This window comes from Platichthys flesus, chromosome 13 (genome assembly GCF_949316205.1).
Source record: "Platichthys flesus chromosome 13, fPlaFle2.1, whole genome shotgun sequence".
In the NCBI taxonomy this organism is placed as follows: domain Eukaryota; kingdom Metazoa; phylum Chordata; class Actinopteri; order Pleuronectiformes; family Pleuronectidae; genus Platichthys; species Platichthys flesus.
The window spans coordinates 20,786,963-20,810,544 of record NC_084957.1 but is presented as its reverse complement, the minus strand read 5'-3'; the positions used below and the strand labels follow the sequence as shown (position 1 = coordinate 20,810,544).

Here is a 23,582-nt window from a genome sequence, read left to right as displayed (position 1 = left end):
ACTCTCTTGTAAATATACTAGTATTTCAGTGCTAGGAAAACCACAGCTTGGATGCGTGGATGCAGTGTCCTCATAAGTCTTTTCAGTGCAATCACAGTAAATCAGGATGTGAACAGCAGAAGAGTTATAATCACTGGACACCGCTCAGAATAAGAAGCAACACTAGAGGTTTTTTTTAAACAGCGGTGAGCCACCAGATGGCACCAAAGAGCACATATATTCAGATGGAGGATTTTCCCTCCAAAAATTATTGGAAATACAATTTCACTTGATATTTTAATCCTTTACTAGTTTCTTCTTATCGAGGAATTTATTGATTTTGTGTAACGAATTCTTAAACCTGGGAGAAGTCTTTTGACAATCTGTTAACAGAGGTATACTCCACTCACCATCAGGAAGCACGCTGGGCTGCCAGTCCTTCAGCACTTTGTTCAGATCCTCTCCAAACTGCTGGTAGCAAATGTCACTGAACAGGTCATCCTTCCGGCCTTTGGCTTGGAGGTGCTACAAAAAGTTAAAAAAAAAGAACACACATTTAAGAAAAGGTCAAATAATTGTGGTTGATCTTAACAAAAATCTTAAGTGTCCTCATATTTAAATGATCATCACTGTTTTCAGGATGTGAACAGCAAAGTGTTAAAATCATAGGACACAACAAAATACAAGGTTACATTTAAAAAAATCAAGACTATTGAAAGGTATTTCACAGCAGGCCTAGAAAAAACCTATTCAAGTGTTTCAGGTCACAAAATGTGATTAAAACTCAAATAAACGAATCACATCTTAACATCTTGTTGTTTCTACACAAACATTTAAATCATTCTTACATTTTTCTGTTAGAAAAATCCCAAACCAGAGGATTTTAGAGAATCCTGAGCTCCAGTCTGAGGCCATGCTGCTCGCATGTGAGGGAAAGAGACATGAGAAGGAAGTGTGCACCACTAATGTCCTCCCTACGGAAACCACTCCCTCTAAAATAAGTTCCTACCTCCAAGTGGCTGCAGATTGAACTTCAATAAAACGGAGAGAAAGTCAAAAACCTATTCGCTTCAACTTATATTTGTTTTACTTTAATATAACTTAAGCTTCCATTTTTTATTTGTGATACTTTGAGCGGTGTAGATGTTTTAAAATTCTTATAAATGCCTTTCTAAAAATTCCTTTATCCTATGACGTTTTGCTACCTTCACGTGTAGCCTGATCTATTCAATTTGTAATTAATATTGCAATGTTACATAATTTTCTTTAGCAGCGTATTATTTTGTTATATATTATAATATATAAAATAATTATAATTTGATGCTATTAACCTTAGACCCAAAAGGTTTTAAACATGAAAAAGACATGACCTATGTTGTATAAAGTTTATTATAATAATATTATTATCAGGGTCTATAACACCAACCTGCTGGATCCCCAGACAGAGGTAGAGGATACTGTCTGGAGAGTAGCGCTCCCCATTGGTCCGGCAGACCTCACTGACAAACCGGGACAGAGCCCCGTTCAGCTCCTCCGAACTCAGCGACAACAAGTTACTTTTTGACCGAGCTACAAGAAATAAGAAGGGGCAGGGACGCTGTTAGCAAACTTGTCCTATGTGTTTTCAAAATTCAAATGGAGTCACATCCATTAATGATGGGGGGTAGCTCACCTGGTTTGGATCCATCTTTTACTTTGGTGTCATCTGATTGGTGAGAACGAGACAGTGCCCAGCGCTTCCAGGCGTTGATGCCATAGCGAGCTTTGAGAGGCAGCGATCGTCCTCCTGGGCGTTTGCCCGCTGGATTGGAAGAAGGGGACGAGGCTGAATCTGAGCCCTCCTCCACCGCAAGCCTCTTGTTCCCCTGTTACACAAACACACCAGTTACTACACAGGAAACTTGAATTGCCCAAAAAACAATCTTGTTGCAAGTTTTTGTGTATGTGCATACTTTTTTAATGGGCAGGGGTCGAGGTGACGACTCTTCCGACTCCTCCTTCTCTTCTGCTAAGACTAGAGGTAGTGAGAATCCCATGTCGTCGTCCATTCCTTCAAAGACTGGAACAGGGTCTGAGTCTAAGATAGGAAACGGCATCTGTTGTATTATTTTATATAAAATGAAAATATGAACTGTGATATTGTGACAGAGTCCATCAAGGTTTGCCTTTGAGACAAGAAAGGCCATAATATCATTGCTTCAACCCAGAGTGGGTTTCCATATGTTCCTGGTACAGTAAAGTCAAGCGAGTGACAGGTCAGTGGAAAAAAGTTACAAACAATAAAAATAAGAAATATATGTTCCTGTTAATGACTTCACACTCTCTCCTTTAATGTGAGCCACATCTAAAATGACTGAGATTTGACAGAGGGGATGATAGTAAATCCAGAAATAACCACTGGGAATCATTTTAATCTAAATTACTGAACTGATCCAATAAACCCCATGCAGTCAGATGTGTTACATAAGAGCTGCTTCACTGCACTGGATAAATGGGAATGATAGATGGACAGATAGAGTGATGGAGACAATAGCTGCTTTCAGACAGTCCGGACATTTTCCTGAAATTGTCCAAAGCTGCTGTATGTGAGAACACAAATGTCTGAGTTAATTTCTAATAAGATTTTCAAGAACCTTTCCAGCCGGCCTCCTAGTTAAAAGGTCCGGAAAATGTCAGAGTGAGCCCATGTTAGAATACAGCAGGGAAATGTGGGGGAAATTCAAAGCGGGCAAGTTGACATGTTGAAGACATGTTTCTAATAAGTGACGGAAACTTGAAGAATACAAACATGTCTGTATGGTAAAAGTGAAGCCATAGAAGACAATGTGATTTCTGCAGAAGTTTTTTTACATCATGCCCGGCCTCCTTCATGATCTTCCCCCTGCCACCCTTCGCCTGAATGTTCCGGATATTTCCTTGTTGTGAAAGTGTCAAACCCGACAAACTTCTGTCAAACTCTGCAGAATATCCAAATCCAATTTTAATAATTGTGACACAGTGGCGTGTGTCATCATGCCTTTCACAAGACGGCAAAGATTGTTCCTGACTGAGCACTGGTGGGTAATGATATACAGAGGTGTTTACCTTGAGGGAAGTCTGCCTCCAGGTCCAGGTCTGGTTCATACTTCTCTTCTTCTTCTTCTTCCTCCTCTTCTTCTTCTTCCTCCTCCTCCTCCACCTCCGTCTCATCTTTTCCTTCTACTTCCTCCTCCTCCTTTTCTTCTTCCTCCTCTTCTTTGTCTTCCTCTTTCTCTGAGCTGCTACCGGAGGCATCCTCCCCTTCACACTCCCTCTTTACTTTTACCGGCTTCACATCTGAAACTGAGCCAGTTGGCTGCTCACTCTCATCATTTGCTGCAGGACATCATGATATTGTTATTAGCTGATTGTGGTGTTTTCAGATGCTTTGAACTTCACAAACAAATTTCTTTGCACTCCTTTTTGCATCTGGTTGGATGCAGAAGTTTCAGTAACAATTATCTATTAACCTTTGCTGATAAAACCAATAGTATATGGATGTCAACATAAGTAATTCATATATAAGTTATTAAGAACATCACAAGCATTTTTATGTTTCTGATGTTTTACAGTTTCCAAATAATCTGCTATAATTGACTGACTGAATTTTTTTATTTTGAATAACAATGTGAACCTTCACAGTCAGAAAATATATTCAGTTAAAGCACAAAAGCATGACTTTTATCCACATAATGCCCCAGCATTTAATTCATTACATTTTAACTCAGACATTCAACTCTCTCTCGAGCGTACCTGGCTTCTGCTCCTCTGCGATCATATTCGCCAGGGAAATTAATTCGGCCTCCAGAGAGTCAGAGGCCAACTTGGTTTTGAGATCACGGATGGTCTGGATGATCTGTTCTGCCCCCTGCAGCGTGGTCGGCAAGAAAATAGGCACAGGAACCTGGATCGGGCAGGAAATCAGACGACTGAAATGTTCAAATAGCAAGCTACCAGAATTTTCAGACCATTGTATTTTGCCCTTTGGCCTTTTAGTATGGACAAACCACACGAGATGTAAAGTCTTACCGGAATAGGCAGAGAGACTGGAGTGGGAGTCATCTGGGAATACATATTCATGGGCATGGGGATGAATACAGGCACAGGTATGGGTACAGGAACATACTCCCTCTTCACACCATCGTCTATATCTGTGGATATGCAGAATCATATATGCAGCTCAGCACATTTATCAATGGGTCATGAAGTGATGATTTTCAATGGAAAAAAGCAGGAATTTTCAGTATCACAGCCTTGTTGAGCTGTAACTATTCACTCAAGTCACTGGAAATATTATTTTCTTTTACGTTAATGAGACTGAGACTAACTTTATTCCTCTTGAATGCTTGAATGATGTTTAAAAATCATGTTATTTCCCTCTAAAAAAATTTTTTGTTTCGCTCCAGATAAATGAAAACATTTTTATTTGTAGCTTTACCTGTCTGTAGAAGTTTGCTCTGCATGTGTGGCTTGCAGTAGGTGGCCTTGGTCAAGGTAAGCGGTTTGCAGAGCACTGCCTTGTTCTTGACATCTCTCATCAAACCTCCACCAGAGTATGCTACAGTGCCCTGGTTCACATGCTGCAAGATGGAAAAGAAAAAATATATGGTTCTTACAAAGGATATGTAACTATTAATAAAATTTACAACAAAAAAAAGGTACAATTAAAACGAATAAAAAGATTGTATTTGGTTGACAAAATGGTTATATGGTAGCAATCAAAAATATTTCAAAACAATCTGTATGGTAGTGACACCTTTTCCACATTTTTACTTACCCCAGGTTTGGCCCCTTGCGCTACAATCCCTGGGAAGAGAAAAAACAAATTCATAACTTCTCAGCCTAGTGAAGAATTTTGAGTGACACAAAAGCTTCTTTCCAATCTCATATTAACATCTGCATGCATGTAAAAACACAATCTAAGGTTAGGTGTGAACTGATGTACGCATGTCCACGTGTGCTGTGAACACCCAAGATGCATGCTAACACCAAATATGAAAATGGCCAACAAGTAACGCTAATAGGCTAGCATCATTTTATACTCACTATTCTCCAGATAATAATAATACATTAATACTTAATCTTTGAAAAATATTTTCTGTTACAAGGACCATGAAACAAATGCTCAGGAGGGTAATACCTGGAAAGACGCACACACACACGCACACTCAGACCTGCTCACACACACTTAGTACCTAGGCCGGAGTTCTCAGGGCCTCTCTGTGTGACCATGATGGGATCGTTCTGTTGGCAGTAGAACTTCAACAGACACTCCTGGTCACAGAACTGCTTCACTTCTGATCTCCACATCACAGACTCTGTCAGGTTACCCTGCACCTTACAGCAGTCACACCGCGCCGCCTAGTGGCCACAACATTCACAAGATTGTCATTATTTTGTTGACTTTTGCATGAAAAAAAAATATTTGGATACAGCGAGCATGAGCAGACCTTGTGGTACCAGTCGTAGAACTTCTTGGCACACGCCTCGCTGCAGAAGTCCCGAGTCATGCCACCGAGCTGCCGGGTCAGAGCTCTCTTACACAGCTGGCTGCAGTGGTTACAGCTAACACACTTCAGACCCAAACGCTTGATAAAGTCCTGCTTGTATAAGAGTTTACAACCTGGAAAGTGAAACAGAGAGAATAAAAAGAATAAATGTGTCCCCTGGAAACCACATTAAATCTTAGATATAAGAAGATATGTAAGTCGAAAAGATATGGAAACAAAAAGGCTAAATAGATATAAAAGGCATTGAAGACCTGTTAAAAACATGGGAAACCCCACGGTATATGATCAGCCTGTTTGAAAACATAAAACGACATAAAACTATCAGAGATTAATCAAGTCTCCTACAGGAGAATAGAGGACCGATTAGATCAGATAAGTACCTTCACTGCAGAAAGGTCTCTTGACCCCAGAAAAGTTGACTGTCTCGTGTAGCGTCTTCTCCTCTTGGCAGTACTCGCAAAACGTCACAATGCAGTGGAGCTTCTTGTAGTCCTCACAACACGCCTTACTACAAAACTGGAAGACTCTATCCTGAAGACAGACACATAAGAGGTATTCTCAGTCAGCAAGCATGGGAGTTTTGAAAAGTACAAGGTGCTACTGTGGATGAAATAAATCGATTACAAACCTTAACACACTTCCTTAATGAGAGTCCCGTCCCATATCAAGGTAGATAACTAAATATTTTCATCTAAACTGATTTCTCACTTGGTCTTATAGTAAATCAAAGGACAGCAAATAAACTAGAAAAAACTGGCCCAAAAAATGTCCCATTGCCCAACCGGACATATTAAGTTTTGCTTAGGAAATGACTTCGGATAAATGTCCCGTTGATCTAATTATTTCAGCTCAAAGTAGATGTATCAGTTTTATTTTCATTTTATACCATTTCTGGAAAAAAAATAGACCTTGACTGGGTGCCTGTGTGTCTTCATTCAAAATCAAACAAAAATTGGTCTCACCTCCCAGTCCAGAATTTCAGGTTTCAAACTGAATGCTCCTCGACAGTAGTTACATTTCAGTTGGACTGTGTTGTTTGTAGTGGAGAGTGGCGTCTGTCCGTTTGTGGCTGTTTGAAGAGTAGCATTCTGCAATTACCAAAGAAAAAACACATGGAGAAAATTCAAATTTTTTGACTTGTTGACATGTCTAATGATCCTGACTTATTTTTTATAATTGATATGAGCTAATTAATGAAGCCAATAACCACTTTTATAATATATATATATATATATTCACACACACTGGCTTAACACATGATATTATTTGCTGAAAGAATCAGATTTCTCGTTAATATGTAGATTTATGCAACATGGTGCTAAGATGCTCATCACGTCATGGACTCCACTGAGGGAACCTGTAGTGGTTTCAGTTTGTGTTGTGAGCTGCTGTTTTCATGAGTAGGCGTCAAATGGGTTTTATTTGAGCAACATTGACAATATTTCCTCTCCGCTATAATTACACTTTATGTCATTATTGATCTGGAGAAAAATTGAGACACACATTTTCAAAGGAGCACCAGGTTAGAATCTATTTTGATCCATTTACCTGAACTAATTAATATATGACATTCTTATTATGCCTGTTTGCTTATTTTAGCAGTAATTATGGTGTTTATTCATTCAATTTATGCATCTTAATCTTATTCATTCAACAATACTAAAAGCACCAGTGGGATGTGATGCCCACCAGTGAGATCAATAAAGCTCTATTTTAAAATTTCATCAATTGTGTCTAGACAATGGAGCCCCCACCTGGAACTTGGTGACACATTGTGAGCTGCAGAAGTTGAGGATGTTTCCCTCTGGCAGCGTGGCCTGGTACTGCGGTAATGAATTCCTCTTACAGAAGTGACATGAGGGTTCTGTATCTGCACATACAGACATTTGACATTAAAACTCACATAAAATATTTCTTTGTTTTTCTTTTACTGATAAATAACTATTTCTCCTACTTGGGAATTTAACAGTTAGTAAAGCTCTTTGGTTTGCCGGGATGAATATTCTAATAATGAGGAAAGAACAAACCGCTTCACTAAAAAAAGAATCATGAACCCTGAACTTGGAAAGGTTGTGGTTTGTAAATGTAAATGTTCAGTCTATTAACTCTTGTGACTCACTGATGAAGGAGGTCGACGTCAGTTTGCCCTTGTTCATGCAGTTGACGGAGCAGAAGGAGCACATGGTGCCAGTCGCTCCGAGGCTGTGGAGCACCTCGCCCGTCTTTATCAGCGTTTTGCAACTCGCGCAACTCGCAAGTTTGCTGTGGGCCTGAGGGACAGAGAGGGAAAACATCACTATCTGGAACAATTTTCACTGAACACCACTGAAATGAGACAGACCCTAGTGGTTTCCTACGCTCATTAGTGAAATCGCCAATAAGCGGCCGTTACCCACCAACAAGAACTATTGCAAAACATATTTTCAACATATCCAGCAAAAACTGTATCAAATAAGTAGTGGTTTCAAAGGAGATCTAGAGGTGAGATGAGCACTGATTTAAATTGAAGCCTACATACACCTCAACCATCCAGCACTGTGACCCCATCAGCCATCATCTTTAATTAAAAAGAAAAACAGGCAACTCACAAAGTGGAACCAGACATGCAAATAAATAATGCAAGGAAGTACAAACATCCCCACAATTGGCAGGATACAAATAAAATGCTGACCAAAAGCTGTGGGCAGTTGTGTGTCATAAATTAACATTCATGTTCACTAATTATTTAACTGAATGTTTCTTTCATCCGCATTTCCTTTTATTTTCATTAATATTACTGTGCATATTCCAGTCGATAAACTGAGCCCTGGTTCAACCTTCTGTCAAGGACCATTTGTTGTCTCACTTTGATATTTATTTCCTATTATTAGCATGCCTTTTTCTTTTTCTCCTATATTTTAAATGCTTCTCAGGGCTTAGTAACAAGGCCAGATGAATGAGGTTATTTAAGATGTTGTGGGGTCCTGGCTGTATCACAGCTACATAAAAAAAACCTTTGACATATACATAAGAGCAGTGCTTCAAATTTAAATGATATGGATGAATGACATTATGGTATTGGTCATTTATGCACCCATCAGGGACATTTTAGACACATGCATTGTGTGGTTGAGTTGACAGTACCTGCTTGAACTCCCTGATACAGGTGTGACAGCAGAATCGTTTCTGTTGGCCATCGACCAGCAGAAAGTGGTTGGCTGATGCTCGGGTGGGCAGGTAGTCGCCACATTGCTCGCAGCAGTTCATGATCAACCCGTTGGCCCTGCGGTAAACGTTGAAACACGCGTCGCTGCAGATCTTGTGCGTCACAGTCTTGAAGCTAACCTCGTGCCGGATCTGTAGACAGAGAAAAACAAGGGGGGCCCCAGGAGCCCGATTAACTGATCTTCATTTAGCTTATTTTTCAATGGCACACTGCTTCTCTACCTGAGAGCCACATACTTAACTATCACACTTTGTTTCACTTAATTTAAGTGGAGTTCTAGCTTAGTAGGAAAAAAAACACATTTTAATGGAAATCTAGCAGTGACTGAAAATGCCTCAGACTGATTCAAAGAGATAATAAATACATTTTATCTGAGCATGAATACAGACAACACCACTGAGAAACTCACTCGCCATTTCCCTTCACCACACATCTATGACTGTGTTTACATGCTATACAATCCCATACTACTGGGTGTTTGAAGTATCATATCCCAAACTTCAGTATCCTTATTCCGGTTTTGTAAAGCCCAATTTTACTTGCTGGTGCACTCCGTCAGGATATTGGTGCCTGTATACATCTTATCCTGGTTTCTGACCACTGCTGACTACCTGAGCAGGTGTGGCTTCATCCACTGCGCCCTGGTTCTTTGCGGTGGTGGTGACAGCACGACACTGGCCAAAAAGGAAGACATGTTTTAATATTTGCTGTCGCTCGTCTCCCATCGCTGGCAATACGGTGTAACGGCCAAATCCGTAACACGATGTTGACATTTAACAGAGGTGAGTCCCCTATTAGCCAAAGCGGCCTCATTTTGACATAAAAGGCCATCGGCGCAGACGACACACAGTAACACGTAACAGGGATTCTTGTATATATCATGACTACGGGGATATGAATAACCAGATTTCTCAATGCTCCATATAAACATTATGTCTCAAATATGATGAAACTGGGATGCACCACGTACTAAACGCATACACCTGGCAAAAATGACAGCTCAGCACAAAGAAGAAAAAACAGGCGAAAAATTCAAGTCAAAAAGGCTTTAGGGAATCAACAGGAAAGAAAAGTAATACTTGTGCATTTTTATGGTTTAAACACTGGACCAGCTCCTGAGTTACATAAGAAATTAATTCAACACAACCACAATCCTTGATTGTGAGGTGGCAGGGACTACGCTCCTGTTTCTGAGACAACTGTTCTTGTTGGCCATGGACACCGGGCCCCTAAGAAGCGACAAGTAAGATCAATCATTTGTTTAATTGTACTTAAAATGAGGTGGAACTAAAAGTATACGTTAGCAACTCTTTGCGTTTAACAATGGATGTCTGAACTAATCATGAAGCGAATGCAGGTATCTGTGTCGTCATTTCAAAAAGTCTCTGTTATTGCCTCCCCAGACTAAAATGAAGTCCTAGTGTTTAACTAAAAAGGTTCAGCTTTAGTGGCTTCAAAACTACAGAGTTGTAAGAATGTAGCAAAAGATGCATGATGCATATTTACAACTAAAACATATTTTTGTGGATGTAGCTTAATATACTTCATATCAAGTATATTGTACTATTAATGCCCCTAAATCATACGCGCTGTTCAATGTGTCCTGTATAGAGAGGCAAATACATGGCTTTGGTTAAGAATGGCTGGTAAATGGTCGAGAGAGGGGTATGTGTTGTTATGTGTGTCAGACTGACTGACCTCTGTGAGCTGCCCGCAGACAGTACATTTGGTTTTCAGGCCCGATTTTGGAGGGGTTTGCTTGTTCTCGTATGCGCCTAGGCAGCCTGTGCTGCAGAACTCCTGGAAAGACTCGCTGGAGTCAACCTGGGCCACGATGGTACCCTTCATATTTGTGATGTCCCTGAAAAACAGAAAACAAATCAGAGGCCAGACAGATTAGTATCAAGAGAAAAAGAAATAGCTGTGCTTGTGTTGAAATATTGTGTTTGGCACCAGCAAAGATATAAATAAAGTTGAATTAATAACTTGTACAGCTAATTAAGTTAAAACTAACTTTTTGCACATAGTGCAGCTCTTCTTGGGGGCAGGTTTGTGTGAGAAGGCAGATAGACAGGTGGTTGAGCAGAACAGGTGAGTGGAGCCTTTTCGTTGGTAAGCCGTTTGGCCTTTCTTCAGAGGCTTTTTACAGTTAGCACAGGTCACCTGGCACGAACAAACACAACAGACACAAGAGTTTTAAAACGGCAATGATATGACCTAACTCCATTAGCTGCCAGTAGAATCCTTTTGTAACAACCTTGCAGGTAGATGTTGGTCAAGTAAAACTGTGTGAATTGACTTTGAGCTTAATTACGGAGCTACCACTGTTCAGCAGCATCACTTTTGAATCTGCTCCACTGATGTCACATTGTTTGTTTTGGGGAATACTTTACTCCTTACACACTTTCAATGAAGCAGGTTTAACAAAAATATGATTGGCGTAACTTGCTGTATATGTTTTAGTAATAGATACAAAAACTGCATTGTTCAATGTTAAGTTTGTTTGTCATATAAATGCACTACACCCAATGTATCTAGCAAGGGACCCGGATGAACAGAGTGGCTCACCTTGACCGTCCTGGGCTGTGGCTGGGAGCCTGAGGATGAAGTTGATGAGGAAGACTGGCCTGGAGGTTTGGGCAGTGAGGTGGCTGGTGACGGAGAGTCCACCCCGGTCTGTTTTTGGTTGCGGGGGACTGAAGCAGATTGAGAGATCCATGAATCTGCAGGGAGGGGAAAGGAACTAAGTTAACAGCTGTCTGCATTCCACAGGTCATGGTTTTTCTGAGTAATTATTTGACAACCATGACTTCCTGAACTTCAGAAGTCTGGACATGTCTACCTTCCATGCAAACATTATATATTTGGCAATTCTGGGATTCATTGGACATATGCTGGTAGAGAAGAAGATGGAAAACTAAGGGAGAGACAAGTGGAATTTAACCAGGTGTGTCTTAACCACTAGGCTGTAATTTAAAAACTGTTTTACAATCCTGGGACAACTGAGAACCAGGAACTGGCATCATAGTTAATGTAAACACGTCCAATGCATCTGGTCACAAGTACCACAGCTATACACTTGTTGCATCTAATTACTAAATCCGTGTTTGCGTTTTTCAGAAGATGTAATGCAGCTCAATACTTGAATAGAGATACGAAACTGTTATGCATCCAGTTTGTGTGAAGAGCACCACAAGAGTCAACAGCACCATCTGGAGCCCGTGCAGAGCAAGACAGGGACATGAAACTGTCTCAGGCCCGGTCCCAATGACCCACTTTTTCAAATAACAGACTTTCAAAGCCTCTAAGTCTATGAGAGCTCAGGACAGAACGTGGCTGGTGGTCCACTTGGAAAGTGTTAAAGCTCTAAGGTCTGCAATGCTGCAGCATGTGCTTGAGGCAATTACCCACAATTCACAGTGTTATGGTTAAAAACAACTATGACATGGGAGAAGTTGGCAGGAACAAGTTTTACAGAGACTCATTGTGTTCTAAAGACAGGATTTTACAAGATGTTGTCCTATTATCCTCAGGTGTATTGAACTCTTGAACTAATTTCTGGATCACACACAGAAGATGTTTATTATCAAGATGAATTAGACATCAGTCCATAACTGAGAATGCAGCTTATTGATAGCAACACTTCTTGTGGACTATATGTGGACACATGAATAGGGCAAAATGGGTTATCATTGTGTCAGCTAACATTACATCAACAAGTAGGAATTTACCAAGCAAGAGTTTTGCAATTCTGAACGGGACAGTACATTATGTAAAATAGACTAGACTGTCTGCCCTGCAAGATATCTGGATAAGTATTAACATATTAAACTGTTTTTAATCAACAGTATGTGAACTGGATTTAGATATAGTTGGGGTAATGGATTGGATGCAGAGCCAAGCTTTCTGGATGCAGGTAAGTGTGCCGGTCTGCAAAACTGGGCCGTTTCAAGACACTGGCCCACAAAGAGCTTAACAGCAATCTCAAGAATTGAAGCTTTGCAACAGAACAAAACAGATTTTACATGAATCCAATCAGGAGGGGAACAGTGAGAGATAGATGGACACAGTATCAGTAGAAGCACATTGCATGTTCCTACAAAGAAATGTGAAATATATGAAAGTAAACACAAACATGTGGCCGGCTTACACTCATATGAAACTCTGCATTAACATTTTGTGAAGCTCTTCTAACCTGCACACTTTATAACAAGGAAGAAGGCCAGAGGTGATACTTCATTTCCACCACTAATATGACATTTTACCTCCATTGAACCTGTAATGAATTCATCACCTGCTCTGTTGTGTGTCCCAGTGTCTCCATTCTGTACCAGCTGGCCCATGGGGCCCGAGCCCCGCCCTGGGTTGAAGGAGGCTGTTGGTCGGCCAGATGGGGTGTCAGGATTGAGGCTGAAGGCGTTGCTTATCTGCAGGCCATTTTCCTCCACCAGGCCTTCACCTGCCTGGACACACAAGTTGTTTAGGTTAGGTTTTCACCTTAGTGACAAAAGATTAGAAAACAAAGTGATGACGAAGCAAAGACAAGAGTGCAAAAGTGTGCAGTGAATCCAACCTCATTCAAATAAAAAAGCTGCCAGTGCATTCTAGATGAATAAATATTGTAGTGCATCGTCATTACTAAGATATAATTGTTCACTGTCCCAAGAATAAATCTGCTGAGCCAAGGAAAAGACTTGGTTTCACCAGCAGAAGACATCTCACACGTTTCTGCCTGAAATTACCAACTTTTCATCAACACAGTTTGACAGAGTAGAGGTGACTGTAAACAGAAGACAGCAACATGGTAAGATAAAAACTGTTCTGTTGATCCTCACCGCTGTGACAGCTGCTACTCCTTCCTGCAGTGATGTCACCGAGGTTATCATCAGGTTCATGTCTGCCTGGACGTCTGCTGGATGTGGTGGAGAATTTTCTGCAGACTCTCCTTTCTGGCTACTGGAGCCCAGCGTGGTGACACTGGCGATCCTGATCTCTGAATCTGGCTCGGTGCTGCTGAGTGCACCAGGCGAGTGGGATATGGAGGAGACTCCAGGAGGTGCTGGTGAGAAGGAGGAAGTTTCTTTCTGTTCAGAGTCCTCCTCATCATCAATGACAATGGGCTCTGCTGCTGTGGTTGGAGGTTTTGTAAGTGATTCCACTGTGGATGCGTTGGAAGACGCAGGAGGACTGGGGGTCTTGGAAGGCATCGCTGCAGTGGACATGTCTACAGATGCCACATCGTCAGTTGGCTCGAGGCCGTCTGAGCTGGGCGTGTCTTGGGAAAGGCTTGTGGCAGAAGGCTGGGGAGCATCCTCCTCCTCCTCGTCCTGCTGCTGCTGCTGCTGCTGCTGCTCCTCCTCCTCCTCTTCCTCCTCCACCAGAACCACATCATCATCATTGTCCTCTGTGACGCCCTCCTTTGTGGTTTCATCTTCTGTTACCATGGAAACTGCCTCCCCAGCCTCCTCTGAAGGGGGTGTGGTTTGTTGCTCGTGGGAGGGTGTGGCATCCATGGACTCCACCTGCTCCCCTGCCTCTTCTGCGATGGCAGGGTTTGGCTCTGACTCCCCGTCCATTGCTAAGGCAACCACCTGGCAACACAAACAAAAGGCAGTTAGGAGACAATTAGGTGAAGACTGCACCAGTGATCGGTTTTATGAGGTCTTACAGATGTACAGGTAGCTCAGGTATCCCCAGAGACAACTTCACCCACACAGCTTGGTGAAAACTCTTTCATTGTTATAGCTACAACCTCATCACCGAATGACCATCTCTGGATTATTTTCTCATCTTTGATGTTTCATTTCACCCATAATCTAACCTCTGGGATATTATTAGCCCATGGTTTCAGGTAACTGACCGTTTAAAACATTTGTCTAAATTTTAACCAAGCACGTCCCAGATATGAGCCTTTAATTTCAAACTACAACTTGTTTCCTCCCAAATGAAGCTGAAACTCTGATTTGTCTTAAAAGACAAATCAGAGTTTCAGCTTGATTTGTCTTTTTGAGTTTTAGACTCATCGTATGCCCATTTTACCACAACTTGATATGGTTCCTTGGGGTCTTAATGAAATGTCTGTATCATACTTTCGTCAAAATACCACAAGGATAATTTAAAACAGCACCCTTTATCCTGTCTAAAACAGCCCTCCTCAGATTGCCCCGCCCACCTCTCACCTCTCACAAGGCCATGTAGCGAGACTATGACATATTTTTCGGTCGTAATCCCATTCAACGCATTCTAGCGTATTGTTTCGGACATAGAGGAACCACAATCAATCGCAACCGAACGAACATGTAGAAGCACTACAAAAGTGGAATTTTCATAATATGTCCCCTTTAATGCTCTGCTTACAATGAAAGCATCAGTGATGCTAGAGGCATGGTGGTGTAATTATTAGGGCCCGAGCACCGAAATCGGTGGGAGGCCCTATTGAAATTGAAATGATTATTAGGGCCCGAGCACCGAAATCGGTGGGAGGCCCTATTGAAATTGAAATGATTATTATTATTATTATTATTATTTTTCTTAGCTTAAATGAATTGGCTTTTTGAGGGCTTTAATGTGCTCAAAAAGTTGTAGGAGTTTGCAGTAAATTCGAAGGCGGCGTAAAATTACGTATTCTGGAGTATTTTGAAAAGGGCGTGGCAAAATGGCTCAAGAGCGCCACCTACGGAAAAGCCCCTCATTTAGCATTCACCGATCCTCAAAAAAAACAAAGATTATTGTGTATCATGACTAGATGCACAAAAAAGTCCATCAGTGCATTATGAATAACGCAACAGGAAGCCCGCCAGTTTGACTTTAGTGGCCATTTTGGTCATATTCCATATTTTTTCTTTGATGTACTTGTCGTACAGCTTTCATCAGATCAACTTCAAATTTAGACGATCGTCATCACAACAAATTGGAGATCTAAAGTTATTGAAGGATTACGTTTTAGCAAAACCGTCTGACCGTGGTGTGGCGTTAAAGTTTGATGAAACGCCATCAAAACACAAGCTTCCATATTTCATACATATTTTGTCCAATTGAGTCCAAACTAGACACATTCGACAAGAGTCGCCACCAGAAGACATGGGTGCAGAAATTGTGACTTACAATCACAGCGCCCCCTGGTGGTAACGCGAAATGTCTTGTTTTGGTACGTGTTATGTTTTTATGTACTACTCAGACAGCTTTCATCAGATCAACTTAAAAATTAGATGAGACTCTACAAAACAAGATGAAGATCTAAAGTTATCAGAATTTAAACTTTTCATCATACCGTGTGACCGTGGTGAGGTCTTAAAGTTCGACTAAACGCCAATATAAGCGAGCTTCTGTAACTTAGACATATTTTGTCCAATCGACTCCAAACTACACATATAAGACAAGAGTCGCGACCGGAAGACATCTACCTAGAAATCATGACTTAAAAGGAAAGCGCCCCCTGGTGGCATCAGGAAATGTCTTGTTTTGGTCATCTTACTCTTTGATGTATTTCCCTCCAGCCACTTTACTAAACCATGTCAAACTGTGTCAAATTGGTCTCAAGATATTGATAATGTAGGCATAACATTATTGTGACTTTTCATCATGCAGATTGTTAATGGCGTGGCATCAAAGTTCATCAGCTCACCATGACCAATGAATCCCATTTTAACAGAGTTACCCTGAACGCAGCATGAGACCGCTTTCGGTTTGTTACGTCTCACACTTGGATGAATTTCTCCTCATTCACTTTGCTAAACCATGTCAAACTGTGTCACATGGGTCTCAATATATTGATAATGTAGGCATAACATTGCTGTGAGTTTTCATCATGCGGATTATTCATAGCTTTGCAGCAGACTTCTTCAACTCGCCATGACAAACGAAGCTGCATTTAACACAGCTGCAAGTGAACGCCTCATGAGACTCTGAAAGAAGTTACGTCGTCACAAGCTGCGGAGCTGTGTATCACGAAGAACCGGAGAACGGTTGGCGAGTCTGGATGAGAGGACGGCGGCGGAGTCACTGTGGACGTTGTTCGCTCAGCAGGTTAGAGTGTGGGACTCAAAGGTTTTTGTCCCCTCTCCCGTTGTGTCTTTTCCTGTGTGAACTCTGCCGCTCTCAACAGCAGCACTGGCTATGAGCTAGCTCCTGCTAGCTTCAACGAAGCATCTCTCAACTGCTACGTAAGTTAAACGGACACTTCTGACTGACTGTGATGATAAGCAAAAGAGACACTGTGGATGTGTGATGTGTTGTACTGCATTTGTTTGATCTGTTTACTAATACTAGCTCTAATAAATACTGTATAAATTATATTTTGCTCCTGAATTGAACTGTGTTAAAGGGGTTCACATGGAAAATATATGTTCAATTATGTAAAGGGTGATTTTTGTTACTATTATACTAATGGAGATTTAGCACTTGCTACACATTGTAAGAGCAGCTGTTCAAAGGAGCACTACGTCTTTTAAGGCTCTTTATTCAGAGTCACGGTGTTGATGTCCTGTCACGTGTTACAGTGAAAAATAACCGTGTCTCCCACCTTCAGTATTTAAATCGTTAATCTCAGACTGACTTCACTGAATTCTTTTGTTAAATATGAGTAAGTCATAGCCTTGTACCTTTACTAGAACAGACAGTGTCATACAGAGTTGTGGGCTTATATGCACTACCTATTTCCTAATCTGAAATGATTATGCTCTGATTAACTTTGAACTAATATTTTATTTTTACCATTTAAAAGTCTGTTAATTACTTAACCTGGCCCATGTATGACTTTACATATCTGTGTATTGGTTTCATGTTCCTCTAGAAGGTCCAACTTGACACACAACTTGAATCCAACCAGACTGAACACTGACTCCAGGTACAGACCTGATTTCATTACTTAAAAACAATCAAAGTATTGCACATAATACATAATGTATTAAATTATAATGCAATACTTTTAATGTGAAATAGCTCCATTAAAAACATTCATTGTCATGGTAGTGCACGTTTTAATCCAAAAGCATATTCAAATACACAGTTGAATATCCACAGAAAATAAGATTACACACTTTGTTCATATGTAACTCTTCCTCTACAATAATGACGATCACTTTCATGTTTCCTATCATTTTATTAGGGACAGACGAGCCTGAAGGACACAGCTGTGATGACCATGTTCTGTCTCTTATGGCAAAGCAGAAATATAAAACACTGGGTTCTTATCTAAAGTGTATCAAATCAGATCTCCACCATGTTGCTGCTGAGGACATCAGGTGCTGCAGTTCTTCATCTATGAAGAGAAAAAACGCACTGTTAAAGAATGTTTTGTGTTGTGTATAAAGCACAACAGATTTCAGATAGAACTGTTGTACTGTGGTCTTGGTTTATATCCTCATGGTGAAATGTACATATTTTAAGTCCCTTCTGATAAAAGTGCTGAAAGAAATACAACATTGTACAAATACATAAAATGTCTTTCTACCTCATCAGTACTATTCAAGGTGATAATCTCCCACAGACCTATTGATAACAGTCCAAATCAAGTCTTTCCACTTCTCTCAGTGTGAAAACATAATTCTATAATTAATTTGAGAACTGTTTACAACACTGATGTGTGGAGATTAAAATCATACCTAAACTGTCTAATTCACTGTAAAACTCCATGACATTCGCAGGCCATCTGTAGTTAAGGGAGCAACGCATGGAGTGATGTGTAGATTACTAGTTTGATGATGCATGAGGAGAGGCGGTGGTCGAGTGGCAGAAACTTGGACTATGGGCAGAGAAGGTCTCTGGTTCGTCTTTGGTTCGACTCCATGGAGAGACAACAAAAGTCGAACCTGGATTGATCTGTCCAAAAATCCAAGAGTCTCCCTACCCTCTCTAGTGCCCATGAGCAAGGCACCTCACTCCCCCAACATCTGCTCCCCCGAGCGCCGTACATGGTCGCTCACTGCTCTGTGTGTCCTGCACCAGATGGGTAAAAAGCAGCGATTAAATTTCCCTACCTGCATGAGTGTGCCTTTGCATGTCTGTGCATGTGTTTGGGATGAATAAATGGATTTTAATCTTAATCTTTTAATCTTAATCAGTTGTCTTCCAGTTGACCAGCATGAAGCTGCAGATCTCCACCATGTTGCTGCTGGGGACATCAGGAGCTGCATTAATGAGGAGCAGAAGCGTACTGTTATGAATGTTTTGTGTTGTTTATGAAGCACTACTTATTTCAGCTAGAACCGATGTACTAGGGTCTGGGTTTGTATCCTAATGGTTAAATGCACATACTTTAAATCGCTTTTGATAAAACGTGACAAAGAAATACAACATTGTACACATAGATAAAATGTCTTTCTACCTCATCTGTAATATTCAAGGTGATGATCTCCCACAGAGCTGTTGATAACAGTCCACATCAAGTCTCTCCACTTCCCTCAGTGTGAAAACATAATTATATAATTAATTGGAGAAGTGTTTACAACACTGATGTGTGGACATTATAATGTTATCACTACTGTCTAATTCACTCTACAACTCCATGACAGACTAAATAAACAATGTGAAAATAGTAATGGCGGATATACCATCCTGTATCAGAATATTGGTGAAACAGTTACTATCACATGAAACGTACACGTGTAGCGTATTGATAGTAACTCATTAAAAAAAATAATGTCACAACCAAAACAAGACTGTCGAGTTATCTTGCTTCAATCTGTTCATTAGACGTGATAAATAAACGGTAACTTTTATAACAATTACATATTACAAAAAACTTGAGGCATGTAAGCATATGATGATAGATAAAGCAATAGGTTATGTTGGATAGTTTGAAGGTTACTTACCTCTAGTTCAGCACCAGCGGCTGGCCAGAAGAAGTGGAGCGATCTTCCTTGCCGCACAGGGCAAACGCAGGCAATGTGGAGACGAGCGCTTGGTCATCGAACGTTCTCTCTTCCCCGACCGCAACAGACTTGAAATTGCCTGTGCTCGGGCCCGTTAGTGCTACAACGTAGCCCTAGTTAGGGCCCGAGCACCGAATGGTGAGAGGCCCTATTGAATCTGTAAGGATTTTTATTATTATTATTATTATTATTATTATTATTATTATTTCCCTTTGGGGGGCTTTTTCAGGGTCTAGACATGCTCAAAAAGTTATAAAACTTTGCAGGAAATTCAAGGTCTGCGGATATTTTAGTATTCTGGAGTAATTGGAATTGGGCGTTGCAAAATGGCTCTACAGCGCCCCCTGGAACCAGCCCCTAGGTTTCCACATAACGGATTTTCATCAAAATCTGGATATAGGTGTATCGTGACCAGTCATGAAAAAAAGTCTCATGGAGCATTATGAAAAACGCAACAGGAAGTCCGCCATTTTGCTTTTAGTGGCCATTTTGGCAATATCCCACATTTTTACTTTAAAGTACTTGTCCCAGGGCTTTCATCAGATCAACTTCAAATTCAGATGAGTGTCATCACAACAAGATGGAGATAAAAAATGATTGAGGGATTTTTTTTTTATCACACCGTGTGACCGTGGCATGGCGTTAAAAATTGGTTACACGCCATCAAAACACGGGCATCTGTATCTCGGACATACATGTTCCAATCAAGTCCAAACTAGACATGTAAGACAATAGTCCCCGCCTGATGACATCTATGCATAAGTGATGACTTAAAACCACAGCGCCCCCTGGTGGCAACAGGAAATGTCTTGTTTTTTGCTTGTCTTACACTTGGATGAATTTCTCCTCATCCACTGACCTCAACCACGTCAAACTGTATCAAATGGGTCCCAAGACATTGACAATGAAGACATAAGATTACCGTGACTTTTCGTCAAACGCCATATGAACGGCGTGGCATTAAAGTTCATCAACTCGCCGTGAAACACGAAATTGCTGTAACTTCAGTGTTCATGATTCTATCTCTCTCAAACTACATGTGTGTAACAACAGCCCCCCCCTGAAGATATTCATATGGTTTTAAGAAATGGGCGTGGCAAAAAAACTGACCAGCGCCCCCTATAGGGCAACCCCGGCACTACGATGGCCGACATTTATACAAATCTATCGGGACATGTGTCGTTTCATAACAAACAAAAAAATATCTTGGATAGGTATGCTTGACCAAACAGGGAGGCCGCCATTTTGGATTAAGTGGCCATTTTTTTTCCATATTCCACATTTTTACACGATGCACTTGTCCCAGGGCTTTCATCCGATTAACTTCAAATTAAGATCAGTGCCATCACAACAAGATGGAGATAAAAAGTGATTAAGAGATTGACCTTTCGTCGCACCGTGTGACCGTGGCGTGGCGTCTTGAGTTTGATTAAACGCCATCAAAACACGAGGTTCTGTATCTCGGACATGCATTGTCCAATCGAGTCCAAACTAGACATGTAAGACAAGGGTGCCATCCTGATGACATCTACACAGAAATTATGACTTGAAATTACAGCGCCCCCTGGTGGCTACAGGAAGTGACATGTTTTATACTTTGATGAACTGCTCCTGGCTGATTTACAATATACAGCTCAAATCAGATCAGTCAAGTCATTAGATCATGGTCAGAATTGTGACGTTTCCTCAAACCGTGTAAACATTGATGTGCGGCGAAGGATTTTCCTTCGCCAAAGGACACGATGTTATCATAACTCCACTGTGCATTGTCCTATCACTACCAAACTTCTGTCACATGATAAGAGTACAAGCCTGAACAGCTCTATGTGTCAATATTTCCTCAGTGTCATAGCGCCACCTACTGATTCACCAGGAAACAGGAAGTACTTTGTTAATCCACTCTGCATTATCCAACCGGCTCCAAACTACTGACCTATGATCACAATACTGATCTGAACAGCTCCACATATAAATATTAGTTCAGGGTCATAGCGCCACCTACTGATCAGTGTGAAAATTAATTTGTGTTAACATTGTCCAATTGACACAAAATTGCTCACGCTACATCAGAGCGCCTACATGAACAGATATATATGTCTCTGCGTAATAATAGTGATGGCGCCACCTACTGGATAACTTACTGCCGCAGAGCGCAAAACGCATGCAACGTGGAGAAGTGCATGCTCGATCGATGATGTGCGCTTGGTCATCGATCGCTCTCTCCACCGACCGCAACAGGCTTCAACGTGCGGGTGCTCGGGCCCGCAAGTGCTACAACGTAGCCCTAGTTATTATTATTATTTCCCTTTGGGGGGCTTTTTCAGGGTCTAGACATGCTCAAAAAGTTATGAAACTTTGCAGGAAATTCAAGGTCTGCGGATATTTTAGTATTCTGGAGTAATTGGAATTGGGCGTGGCAAAATGTCTCTACAGCGCCCCCTGGAACCAGCCCCTAGGTTTCCACATAACGGATTTTCATCAAAATCTGGATATAGGTGTATCGTGACCAGTCATGAAAAAAAGTCTCATGGAGCATAATGAAAAACGCAACAGGAAGTCCGCCATTTTGCTTTTAGTGGCCATTTTGGCAATATCCCACATTTTTACTTTTACGTACTTGTCCCAGGGCTTTCATCAGATCAACTTCAAATTCAGATGAGTGTCATCACAACAAGATGGAGATAAAAAATGATTGAGGGATTTTTTTTTTATCACACCGTGTGACCGTGGCATGGCGTTAAAAATTGGTTACACGCCATCAAAACACGGGCATCTGTATCTCGGACATACATCTTCCAATCAAGTCCAAACTAGACATGTAAGACAATAGTCCCCGCCTGATGACATCTATGCATAAATGATGACTTAAAACCGCAGCGCCCCCTGGTGGCAACAGGAAATGTCTTGTTTTTTGCTTGTCTTACACTTGGATGAATTTCTCCTCATCCACTGACCTCAACCATGTCAAACTGTATCAAATGGGTCCCAAGACATTGACAATGAAGACATAAGATTACCGTGACTTTTCGTCAAACGCCATATGAATGGCGTGGCATTAAAGTTCATCAACTCGCCGTGAAACACGAAATTGCTTTAACTTCAGTGTTCATGATTCTATCTCTCTCAAACTACATGTGTGTAACAACAGCCCCCCCCTGAAGATATTCATATGGTTTTAAGAAATGGGCGTGGCAAAAAAACTGACCAGCGCCCCCTATAGGGCAACCCCGGCACTACGATGGCCGACATTTATACAAATCTATCGGGACATGTGTCGTTTCATAACAAACAAAAAAATATCTTGGATAGGTATGCTTGACCAAACAGGGAGGCCGCCATTTTGGATTAAGTGGCCATTTTTTTTCCATATTCCACATTTTTACTTGATGCACTTGTCCCAGGGCTTTCATCAGATTAACTTCAAATTAAGATCAGTGCCATCACAACAAGATGGAGATAAAAAGTGATTAAGAGATTGACCTTTCGTCACACCGTGTGACCGTGGCGTGGCGTCTTGAGTTTGATTAAACGCCATCAAAACACGAGGTTCTGTATCTCGGACATACATTGTCCAATCGAGTCCAAACTAGACATGTAAGACAAGGATGCCATCCTGATGACATCTACACAGAAATTATGACTTGAAATTACAGCGCCCCCTGGTGGCTACAGGAAGTAACATGTTTTATACTTTGATGAACTGCTCCTGGCTGATTTACAATATACAGCTCAAATCAGCTCAGTCAAGTCATTAGATCATGGTCAGAATTGTGACGTTTCCTCAAACCGTGTAAACATTGATGTGCGGCGAAGGATTTTCCTTCGCCAAAGGACACGATGTTATCATAACTCCACTGTGCATTGTCCTATCACTACAAAACTTCTGTCACATGGTCAGAGTCCAAGCCTGAACAGCTCTATGTGTCAATATTTCCTCAGTGTCATAGCGCCACCTACTGATTCGCCAGGAAACAGGAAGTACTTTGTTAATCCACTCTG

At 41.1% G+C, this 23,582-nt stretch overlaps 1 protein-coding gene and 1 long non-coding RNA gene across 3 annotated transcripts in view; one reads left to right on the top strand and one right to left on the bottom strand.

Moving 5' to 3' along the window:
• The window catches only part of zmym2 (zinc finger, MYM-type 2), a 38,802-nt gene that overhangs the window by 4,457 nt on the left and 10,763 nt on the right, over positions 1-23,582 (bottom strand). The window contains exons 2-23 of one of the 2 annotated variants that reach the window (XM_062402131.1): positions 13,548-14,303; positions 13,007-13,175; positions 11,281-11,435; positions 10,727-10,875; positions 10,411-10,573; positions 9,324-9,386; positions 8,631-8,843; positions 7,627-7,777; positions 7,262-7,377; positions 6,470-6,595; positions 5,888-6,038; positions 5,448-5,620; positions 5,193-5,358; positions 4,775-4,803; positions 4,436-4,577; positions 4,027-4,148; positions 3,751-3,901; positions 3,064-3,333; positions 1,932-2,056; positions 1,652-1,844; positions 1,406-1,548; positions 390-504 (exon numbers count right to left, since the gene is read on the bottom strand). In XM_062402131.1, the coding sequence (XP_062258115.1) occupies positions 390-504; positions 1,406-1,548; positions 1,652-1,844; positions 1,932-2,056; positions 3,064-3,333; positions 3,751-3,901; positions 4,027-4,148; positions 4,436-4,577; positions 4,775-4,803; positions 5,193-5,358; positions 5,448-5,620; positions 5,888-6,038; positions 6,470-6,595; positions 7,262-7,377; positions 7,627-7,777; positions 8,631-8,843; positions 9,324-9,386; positions 10,411-10,573; positions 10,727-10,875; positions 11,281-11,435; positions 13,007-13,175; positions 13,548-14,288 (3,826 nt within the window). In that variant the 5' untranslated portion in view covers positions 14,289-14,303. The remainder of the gene's footprint in view (positions 1-389; positions 505-1,405; positions 1,549-1,651; positions 1,845-1,931; positions 2,057-3,063; positions 3,334-3,750; positions 3,902-4,026; positions 4,149-4,435; positions 4,578-4,774; positions 4,804-5,192; positions 5,359-5,447; positions 5,621-5,887; positions 6,039-6,469; positions 6,596-7,261; positions 7,378-7,626; positions 7,778-8,630; positions 8,844-9,323; positions 9,387-10,410; positions 10,574-10,726; positions 10,876-11,280; positions 11,436-13,006; positions 13,176-13,547; positions 14,304-23,582) is intronic. The other variant, XM_062402132.1, reaches the window with a different exon arrangement.
• LOC133966837 (uncharacterized) lies at positions 16,338-17,954 on the top strand. Its single transcript, XR_009923994.1, has 3 exons — positions 16,338-16,874; positions 17,504-17,557; positions 17,819-17,954. It is a non-coding gene; the product is annotated as an uncharacterized LOC133966837 (long non-coding RNA).